The 11,239-nt window shown below is 38.7% G+C and overlaps 1 protein-coding gene across 1 annotated transcript in view; it reads right to left on the bottom strand.

Moving 5' to 3' along the window:
* The window catches only part of LOC106126528 (uncharacterized), a 117,595-nt gene that overhangs the window by 1,194 nt on the left and 105,162 nt on the right, over window positions 1-11,239 (bottom strand). The window contains exons 4-11 of the mRNA XM_013324240.1: window positions 4,313-4,474; window positions 3,866-4,221; window positions 3,510-3,606; window positions 3,145-3,360; window positions 2,785-2,906; window positions 1,898-2,102; window positions 1,534-1,684; window positions 2-1,428 (exon numbers count right to left, since the gene is read on the bottom strand). Coding sequence (XP_013179694.1) covers window positions 2-1,428; window positions 1,534-1,684; window positions 1,898-2,102; window positions 2,785-2,906; window positions 3,145-3,360; window positions 3,510-3,606; window positions 3,866-4,221; window positions 4,313-4,474 — 2,736 coding nt within the window. The remainder of the gene's footprint in view (window position 1; window positions 1,429-1,533; window positions 1,685-1,897; window positions 2,103-2,784; window positions 2,907-3,144; window positions 3,361-3,509; window positions 3,607-3,865; window positions 4,222-4,312; window positions 4,475-11,239) is intronic.

Below are 11,239 nucleotides of genomic sequence, written 5' to 3'. Positions count from 1 at the left end.
AGGTGTTGTTGCAGACGTGGGCGGGGTCGTAACGGCGCTTGCGGCAGCCGCCGACGCCCGCCTCGTAGTTGCCGTTGCGGCTCCTGTCCGCGCCGACGCTGACGATGTGCCCCTCCTCGTTCACCTCTAGGCTCTTAGTCCTCGCGGCTTGACGAGACCAGTCATTTCGTGTAAAAATGGTGGCTGCCGGCGTCGACTTGACGTCTATTTTGTTTTGCGAGGACTCGCCCTGCTTCAGCTGGCCGTATATCTTCTCGGAGGCGGCGGTATTGTTTGCGGCGTAAGCGGCGCTTCTGCTCTCCCAGCCGGCGTAGACGCGGGAGTACTCCGTGCCGAGGTCCTCCGCCCGGCTCCGGTGCTGAGTCTGGCGGTGGACATTCTCGGTGAAGGCGGCCAGGTCGTGGATGTTGCTGTACACGATGTTCTCTTGACTAGACACGAGGTCGCGTTCGGCGTCGGCGGCCTCCCGCTTAGCCTCCAGTAAATTGTCCGAGCTCCGCGCGCGGCCGAAGTTTTTGTTGGAGGTATTTTTGTCAAGCTCCTGGGCTTCAGCGTACATGCTGTACACCTTGGAGGTGCGCGCCGCCTTGGAGAGGTTGGTGCGCGGCGGCTTCTGCGGCTCGAGGCCGGTAATGTACTTGGCGGGGCTCTGCGCGTACACGTCAGCGGGGCGCTGGCCGCCCGCCTTCGTGCCGTAGGTGCGGTCGTCGCCGTTCGCGATGCCCACGTTGATGGTGTTGTGGACGTAGCGCTCGCCCATGTACGGCATCATGTACAGCTCCTCGTTCACCGCGCTGTAGATTTCCGCCTTGTTGGAGTAGATGTTCTGATCCCGCTGCGAGAGCTGCGGCAGGCCGTTAACGTTGGGGTTGTTCGCGTACCGCATCATCTTGTTCTCCTGGACGTTGCAGGTGGGGGCGGAGAGGCTGTGCAGGATGTTGCGCGGCGCGGGACTGTTCCCGCCGTTACTGTTCGAGTCGTCCTCGGACAAGGTGAGGCCCGAGTCTCTGCTGAGGGACAGCTTCTCCTTGCGCGGGGTGGAGAGCTCCATGGAGTCGAGGGATATGCCGACCGAGTGGAGGCTGTCGCTCTCCTCGGCGCCTGAATCGAGTAGGGCGTTCGAAGACTCGGGGCTGCCGTTACCGAGGAGGCCCGCGATCTGCGGCCCGAACAGGGTCTCGGCCTTCACTATGAGGAGCTCGACTATCATGGGCACCGCCTTGGGGGCCTTGTCGCAGGGCACGCTGGGCCACAGCAGGCTGGGGCCGACGCACACGCCTAGGTTCATGGGACACATGAGGTTGATGTTGGACTTCTTGGCGATGGCCTGCAGCAGGCACACGAAGTACGTCAGCATGTTGTAGTGCGACTTGGGCAGCTTCAGTAGCAGTGACCGGACCGCGGTCACTTTCTCTGCTTGAGGTAGAGCTGCAACAAAAAACTTTTTAATTAGCGTGTGCGATTCGAATTACACGTAGCAAGTACACTGAAATTTGTTAGATTAATTATTGAGAATGTATGTGTGTAATGTACCGAGCACGTGCAGCCATGCGGGGTAGAGATCGGCCAGCAGTAGCGGCTGCGGCAGCGCGCGGAAGAACTCCTTGACGAGCGCGGCCAGCAGCAGCACCGGCGCGCGATCCAGCTCCGCGCACCCTGTCGCCCACGGGCCCAGCGCATCCAGCTGCCGAATATAAACAGACATTAATACAGTTATAATATACTTATAGGCTCGCAATCACGCACGATGTAACTTATAGTGATATATGTAAGTACCTAACCACGAGATAAAGGTAAACCTTTATTAACTATAATAGGACTAGGAACTATAATATGACTCAAGTCCTATTACAGTTCCAACATAGATAAGAGTTTCTAACCTATGTGTGAATCTCACCTTATCTCTGAGCAATCTGAGAGCTTTAGCGTTAGCGCTGCGCCGAAAGACTCCATGTGTGAGGGGGGCGACGACGCGCAGTCTGCGCAGCGCCTGCAGCAGCGCGGGCGGCGGCGTGCCGTTGCACAGCCGCGTCAGCGCCACACCGAACAGTCGCCCGCCACGACGCAACAAGCGGAGACCTTTGCTACCCGGGTTGCTCATACTAGAAGAAAAAACAAAATATTGTCTTTACATGGAACAAAATAGCATTCCTGCATAGATATCCAGATAGCAACAAACAAAATACAATTGAAGAAAAAAAATTATGAATTAATCTAAGTTCATTTAAAAAAAATATCAATACTTAACATGTATTTGTCTTAATATAAAAAAGAAATCAGGTCTCTTAGTCAGGATTATAGAAATCGAGAATATGTTAAATAAAATGTTAAGAAAGGTAAACACGAATGTAATTCAGAACCAGTTGGTAAAGCGCTTTCAGATTAGTGATACAGCGGTGCTAGGAACATGGAATATCTGGTATACAACCACATTTTCATACCAGTTTCACTAGATCAGGATTACCTTATTGGTTAATTGCAACTTTGGTTAAAACATTTTCACTTCCTATACTAGGACAGCAAGTGAAGACAACTAGTTATAAATATATTTTATTTACATTTACTACATTCTTTTCACATTTTATAAAATAGATAGCCTTTCTTAACTTGAAATTCTATTCTTAATCTAAAAGTTAGTGAAATTTCTCCAGTAGTGATGTCGCATTTACGAGTTATTAATCGATAGATTTGGAATATTTTTTTCTAAAAAACAACATACAAACGATTTCAATAATTCTTTTAATAAAAGATAAGGTTTTATATCACCAAGAAGTTTATAGTTACCTTTTAAGAACTTGATTTTTCTTTCTCAGCTCAAAGATGAGTCCACAGGGATTGTTTTTGGCGTTCACATGTTCTAAATCGAATCCATCTTCGTTTGATAACGTTTGTCTGATTCGTGACATCTGAAAAGAAAAAATAAGATATTAATATGGTACTAAATTAAATATACACTAACAAAGACATAAAAATTATTTCAAACTTAAATATAAAATAAAGAAAAAATAAGTAATAAATTTTTAAGACTTTCTTATCAAATCTTTTATTTAAATAACAACATAAGTATGCCTATTTCACAAATTATTTACCCGAGTTTAACTTTTTGTTGCTAATGTGTGAGTAAAAAATGAACTAGTGATGTACCTGCACAGCGTGGGGTCTCTCGATACCCTGTAGAGGTGTGGGTGGCGCATCCCTCGCCGTCCTCACGTACAGCGTGAAGTCTGCGGGCGCACCCAACCTCCCCTCGCCTTCACCATCTCTGTCAGCCCCCTCGTGGCTGCCGTTCTGCATCACGTGCAGAGCCTGCCTCACCACACAGCGCGCGTTCATATCCGGACTAACAGATACTGTTTTACACTGAAATACAACATCGTAATTAGTTTACATAAATTATAATTTAAATATCAATGGAATAACTTAGAAATTCGATAGTTATATAGTTATTACGGAAAGTAAATATTTTTTTTAAACACGAGAAATATTTATTATATTTCTATTATACTTACAAATTCGATGGAACTCGCCAAATCTTTATAAAAGATTTGAATATTTGTAGACTTTGGCTCAGTATTCAGTTGTGTGTTTAAAGCATTTTGGACTTTCCTGCAAACAAAGTAACATCATGATAAGCTCAAGATTCATTCGCTACAATAAGTAAAACATTTTCCAAATATTCCTATAGTAGATATTTTTTTGCATTAAAAAAAATACGAAAGTATATTTTGTGCTTTTATCTTAATGCTATTGATTGGAACAGTGATGTCACGATTGTACGATATTTATTGTATCGATATTAATTCTACTACGTCTCTAGTAAATAACTTGAGTCGCATACGTAATTATAAAAATAGTATAGACTTACCTGTACCAAGTATCTCTAGCAGCTTGGGTGGGGTATGTAGCGAGGTAGTTCGCGACACCCGTGCTAGTCGGCCAGCCGAGCAGGAAGCCGGTGTCATCACTATCAGGTAGCGAGAGCCACACCTCCGCTAGTCTCACACTCTCCTTCAACTTGAAGCAATTCGTCCCTCGCGACTTCCCGACTAGGAGGAGGTCACTGAAGAGGAAAAGGTGGCGGTCGAGCGGTGGGGAGGTTGAACCCAATGGGCATAGTTGCACCGGCGCCTCCATTATAAAGGTGCGCGGTGATAGAGTATTGTTGGTATTGACTGTACCACCAATGTCCAAGCTTGGCCTCTTTCGGAGACTCTTAGATTTCTGAAATCAATGTTATTATTATTAGAATAAAGCACATGTTCCATTGAATCAAAGTACGGAGTAATATACTTGTCTAAGCTTCCGTAGTTACCTGGTGATGAGAGGCGAGCGCGGCGGGGGCATCTGCATCATGGAGGGCGAGGAAGTCGTGCGGGAACAGATCCTGCACGCGCTCCAGGTCGGAAAGCCGCGCCGCGCGCCGCCGCCCGCACCCACTGCCCACCAGCCGTTCATATTGTGCCAGCCGCTCGATCTGAAACCAGAATAACAGATTAATACTATAACTAAGAAAGTTCCAGCAAAAGCATTGCGTTTAACGTTGCCACAGCGTCAAAATACAAAGAAAAGCTACAAGTAGGCGAGAGTATTTTAGAGTCGACAATGCTGCCGACAACGTGCCGCTTGCAACTGTCGGTGAACTTCGAGACTTACGAAAAAACAAAGCTAATGAAGCTGTACATATAGATACTTTTAATTTAAAATAACTTATAATTCATAATACTGTTTTATAAATCAGCGTATAAGGTAAATGTGTTACATTAAGTCTGCAATGCGGAGGTTGGCGGCGTTATGACGTACACAATTACTTTACTATGCGGCCGGCCAGGCCTCATGCACCTAATTACACTGTCAATATACTAATTGAACTAACTCTCCGTTATTTAACCTCTATTCTTACGGCTTCTTTTTGCTAGACTCGTAAAGGTTGGAGGGTACTATGAAATAACATTACTAAACAAGTGACTGTCAAACCAGCATGAGAGTTTGTCAATTGACAATTCGTTTTAACATAATTTGAAGAAACTTTTATTATCTACAGAAATAATAATTCCTTTTTTAAATTCATAAATTTCTTTTTAAATAATCTACGTCATAACCAAAAGTTTTATATGAATAGTACACATCAAAGCGGCCAGTATTACCGACAAACGCTCACTAGAATAAGAATAAGAATCACGGATATGATATCCATTTCCATTTATAAAATGCTTCATTAAATATAAGCATTGTGGCAGCGATACTAATCAAAATTCTAATAGGATAGTGAGTGCGTCCCGAGGGAGCCGTTGCACCCGAGCGTGACGACCTCCACACAATGCTCCTGTAATAACACAACACCGTGGGATACTCATAATTTCCTTTATTCTCAACTACATTTTGTACTTTAAAGGCAACAGATATGATGTAAAAACTTTGTAAAGTGCGTTATAACTGGAAAGCTAGTACGGTCGTTTTTCTATTCCATTACACGTTTTGTAATTTAGATTTTGATAATTATAATTGTACAAGGAACAAAAATCCAATGATTATTCCATCTAATTATGTTAAAAAAGTTAAATTTCTATTAGAAGTACTAGCTGTCGCCCGCGACTCCGTAAGCGAGGAATTAAAAAAAAACGTAGTAAGTAGCCTATGTGCTTTCAGACTATTCTACAAATATGCCAAATTACAGTGAGATTCGTTGGTCTGTTCCTTTGACACCTTCAAACAAACAAACATCCATCCATCCATCCAAATATTCACATTTATGACATGAGTAAGTTAGATACTTGGATGAAAACATCTTGAGACTGCAATCAAACTAGACTTTTTATTCGTATTTTTTCTATTTAATGGACAAAGGAAGCGGTCATCTAAATGTTTATGGTAATCAGTGTGTCAATAACGTAATCATGCAAATAAGGTAAATTCCTGATTAAGATAAAAAAATAATCTGGTTAAATAAAAACAAGACACGTAGCGGAAGACGTGTTTGCATGTTTATTTGCTTATAAGGACTCATGCACCGAGCAAGTTGCTCAATAACTAAGCAAACATGAGACAACTAGAGAATGAGTCAAGTATGGAGGTACATTCAGGATATAAAGATATTTTCTATTGGCATTTTAATCTCAATATGTTAGGAATAAACACAAAATTAAAAAAAATGAAATTGCTTTTGATTCACCCTTTTAAAAAGTAATCACATAACCTCAAAATAGTTAAAAATGTCTACTTTATTGGGTAAAAGTAACTTATTACATCATTTTAACTCGCTAAAAAAAGTTGCCGACCTTAAAGTCGAATGGGATGTCGTAAGGCACATTTTTATAAAAAAAAAATTAATGCTTGAGCATTCATTATAAAAATAAATGGATATAAACCCCAGAGTGAAATATTTCTTTATTAATCACAAGGTAGCATTTGATTTCACTGTCAAGTTGTTAATGATAATGCGTGGTAATGAAAGGTAAGAAAACTGAGCGTCTAATGCATTCAAGGATCAAATCCCCTAGGGCGAGCTTTAACTGTAATTATGTAAGTTGTGAGCAACATTTAGTTACTACACATTTTATTTCCGTTACATAATTTTAATGCAATTTCAATGTAGTATGATGGTAGACGAAATTAAAAAAAATAAAAGAGACAAAGTTTAGGCTTAGGTCTTCATGATAATCTTCATAATATAAATCGTTTTATACCTGCCAGTTTTATTACTCTATTTTTCTTTGTTTAAAAAAACAATCTTAAGATGTTTATTGCCTACCAAGGCAAGGATTTAAAAGATTTTTAAGGTTCTATAAAAAAAACTAAAAGCAAACAAAATGACTTAGAGATATTAAAACAAAAGAATTTATCGGTATCGAACAAAAAGGTTATACACCGATTGGGATTAGGCACAAGTTTGGCAGACAAAAGGCAAACATTTGTCCATTGTTGGAGATAAACAGTGATCGCTTTTAGAGCCGGTTAGAGCTTTGTTTATTTGAGTCCGTGGCTCCGGCGTACCATTAACAGATCGTGTATATATTGTTTACCACCCAATCGACAACTGTGCGCCTATTTTTCACAATATTTGACCGAATACCACGAATTTCGAAGGAACGTTCACGTAAGCCTTATCTTACAAACTTGTTACACGGAACTGCACTTTCTAATACAAATATTTACCTCCAAGACACTACGTAAGTTTTTAGATAACAAACTGTCCCTAAAACGCAGATAAACCTGATAGCAGTTGCTTGCACGTGCTTTATTGCCGCGTGCTTTTTACGAATTTTACTTAAGTTGACTTTCGGTTTCCTGTAAAGTGGACACGCCTAGGCTAAGTAGGTTGCTTATCTTTTCCTAATGGCACGTTAAACTATTCGTAGAATTTTTTTCGTAACGTTTGTACAATTTGTAAAAAAACGAAAACACTAAACACTACTAAGAAGAATTTACTCTTTGATAAAACTTTGATAAAATGTAAACAAAAAGTTTTATTAACAATTAAAAACAAAAGATAGTCCCAGAATGCAAAGCATTAAAATATTTTGCCTTTACACTAAAAAAAATATACGCAAAATATCTTTAACTTAATCGATTCATGATTCGTTGATTATGTCAGAGATTGTGCACAACGACTGTATAGATCATTGAAAATTGTCATTAATTGCTTTCACTTTCACAATGAATCTATAGCAAAGCCCTTCTAATAGTATGCTTTTTTAATTTTCTTGACATAATGCCTAGTTAACATGATGCCAGTACAGTAAAGTAAAAGCACTGAAAATCAGCGCTAGCGTAATGTTAACACTAACTCATTGGTTAGCGTTAGCATTACGCTAGTGAGTCAAAACAGTCCATACCAGGCCAGCGCTACTGTCCTACTGTACTGGCATAATGTAAACACGGCATAACGAGACGAACGTTAGGAAAGTCGATACGCGCTGTGATGTTACAAGCAAAAATACATTGTGTGTATGTGTTATGTAGCCATTTAAAAAGTCATTACAACCAATTAGAGAATTGTTATCTTTTTAAAATCGCAAATTATATAAGCTATTTTAAAGTCGTGATTACGCTCGTTACACGCCCCAATGATTCAATTAGTGAAAAAGGTCAGGAAATTTGATCTCGATTTAAAGGCAAATGTTAATTAAGAAACTGCATTTCTTGTGTAATTAATTATAGCGTGCGAGTAAAATACTTAAAATTTAACTGAATATATTCGATATTTATACGATTTAAAATTTTTATTGTTATATTTCCAGGGGTAACCAACTGTTTACTGTCACTTTGCGTAAAAATATAATGGTATGTTTTTGTTTGATAATTCTATAAGTTATATCATATATAGACGTATTTCTCATGCATTAAAACACTGTAACGGTTATAGTTAATAAATAAAAATATAATTTATGTTATTGAGACGCGAGCAATTGTGATGCATGAATATGCCAATGTTTTCGGCCGTCTGGCATTACCTTAAAAGTTAATTTATCGTTTTAAAGGTTATTAACGGTATGTAATTTAATACGCGGACAAGTTCGCAGAATGCAATCTGGTAATGATTCATCAACGGCCTCACAAGGCAATTCTCGAAATGGGAACAAGAATGGAATGCTGGAATCCAGTTACATAGATAATATTATCTGGATAGATACTATAGCGGTTCCTTATTTAAATTTTTGCTTAATTACCGATGAAAATATAAAAAATACTAGCTGTCGAACACGCTTTACAAAAAATATAAGTAGGCTATGTGTTCTTCCAGACTATGTTCTACATGTATTCCAAAATTCATCAAAATCCTTTCAGCCGTTCTGGAGATACCTTCAAACAAAAATCCATCCATCCATCCACGTATCCCTCCATCTATCCATCCAACCACCCATCTAAACTTTCGCATTTATAATATTAGTAAGGATCCTGTATGTGAGAAAGTTACCGGTACAAAACTTATTCGTGATTCCGTTATTCGCGGGTAAAAAGATTGTAACCAATACTTTAATTCATAGAATAATATTTAGATATTTGCAGTTTCTTACAGTATATTGTCTTAATTATCTTATAACCGCTTTGAAATTTTGAAATAAATATTTACTACTTCCAAGTGTTGCTAATTTCTGAATATTACAACGTTGAATTTAATAAAGACAGCATTTGTAAATTACTGTTTACAAAGTCTACCACACATTAAGTAGTAATTCTAAAGGCATTTTTAATTGTTTGTAAAAAGACTTAGTACCTAAATACAGTCTAAAATTCACTTTTTTTTTCGAAAACGGAACGTTACTTCACAGTTTCGTACCCATTGCTATCCCCATTCGCGAATTCATCAGACGTGACTTTTTGGAACGTAATCCCCGCGAATATCAAGATCTTACTGTCCTCTGGTCACTGGCATCATACTTTCTTTCTTTTCTCTTTATTGCTCGGTTCAAGTTGTATGTCCTGCTTCTAATCCACGAGATCAAAGGTCGAAACGACGGGTCCTCTATGACATATCTTCCATTGTAATTCTGATTGCGCACTCATCTCCAGTGAAAACTCCATTCACGTTTATTGTAATTTAACTATAGTACTTTCTATTTCTCCATACCCTCATTATAAAAGGATAGGCGGACACAAATGTGACAAGATCGTGCGAGTTCAAAAACATCTTCAAATCAATTCCAATTGTTAGTTTAAAACTACGATCTCTTTAATTATTAAGTACATTTCCTTTCAGATCATCTTTTTTGTTTCTAAGTTTGCTAGTATTTTTATTCAAAAATAAACAACTAATAACCACTGGCAATAAAAACTTAAGTTTTTCTTTTTTATGTGGGAGTAATAAAGAATGTTAATCCTGCTGTAAAATAAAACTTGTAAACAATTTCCTTGAAATGTGAGTAAAGTTTTTTATTTTTTTGCAAAAAACCTCTCTTTTATCGGAAATAGTTAAGAACTCTTACCTTAATAAAATAGAATGTCTAACAGTTTTTAATTATTATTTGTGGCTATTTAACAGATTCTATTTTGACACACTTTCTCATCTTTGTATAATCTACTAATAAACAAAACACACACATCTATACGTGTTTCCGTAAGAGTTACATAAGCGCCAGCTATTTTCCACCAAGACCATAACGCGCGTTTCTACGTAAATCATACAAAAGCTCTTTGAGGTGTAAATTGCGTTTAAATAGTGAAGTTACTGCGAATATAGGCGTAACGAAACTAAACAAGTTACATTTTAAACTCAAATTCTGAGTTAAAAAACATGGATTTGCAAAACGACAACTTATTGTTTCTAAAAGACATTTTTATAAAATATAAATTTATAAACATATCCTTCTAATATTATGAATGCGAATGTTTGGATAGATGGATGGATATTGTTAGAAGGTATCTCCAGAACGGATGTATGGATTTCGCTGAAATTTGGCATAGGAGTAGAACATAGTCTGGAAGAACACATATGCTACATAAGTTTTTTGAAATTCCGCGCGGACGGATTCGCAGGCGTTAGCTAACATACATTGTTTCTAACCCCAATTCAATATCTATACACAGTTTATTTCCATGACTCATAAGCAAAATGGCTTTAGTCATTACAGTACTTAGCTTTACAATGATACAGGGCTTGAAACAGAATTGTATTATCAATTTAAAGTGACTATCAGCTCCAGAGTATTAGAGGCTTAATCATATGGTCAAAATACATCGTAGACACGGAACATTTTAGCAATTGGCTTCTTGCCAGGTCTATCGCGCGTCTGTCATAGATGTCTGTCCGCAGTCACAAGTGCCCACTGCTGGCGTAGTGGCTACATGATTTATGTTTCTCGACTTGGAAGCTTCACAAAATATAAATAACTAATCACCTCGTTTTCTGCGAACTCTACCTGTCTGGTGTATTTATGTAAGTTGGACCTTTGCCCTTTACGTAACTTAGTTATTGTTAAATCATTGTTATAAATATTGTAAACTAGCTGTCGCCCGCGACTCCGTCCGCGTGAGTATATAATAAACTTAATTAGTGTAGTCCACCCATCCATCCATCCACATCACATCCATCTAAACATTCGCATTTATAATATTAGTAAGTGAAATAAAAAGGAGCTCTTCAGGGCATAAATTCGAAAAAAATAATAATAAATAGTATCCTATGTCCGTCTCCTGACTCTAAGCTACCTCCTCACCAATTTTCAGCCATATCGTTATAAATAGTGTAACTAACACGACTTTCTTTTATATATATGTATAGATATCTGTAGGTATTCTTCCT

Source organism: Papilio xuthus, unplaced genomic scaffold, assembly GCF_000836235.2.
Source record: "Papilio xuthus unplaced genomic scaffold, Pxut_1.1 DF824992.1, whole genome shotgun sequence".
Classification (NCBI taxonomy): Eukaryota; Metazoa; Arthropoda; class Insecta; order Lepidoptera; family Papilionidae; genus Papilio; species Papilio xuthus.
Note: the sequence above shows the minus strand (reverse complement) of the source record. Positions and strands in the feature narration are given on the sequence as shown.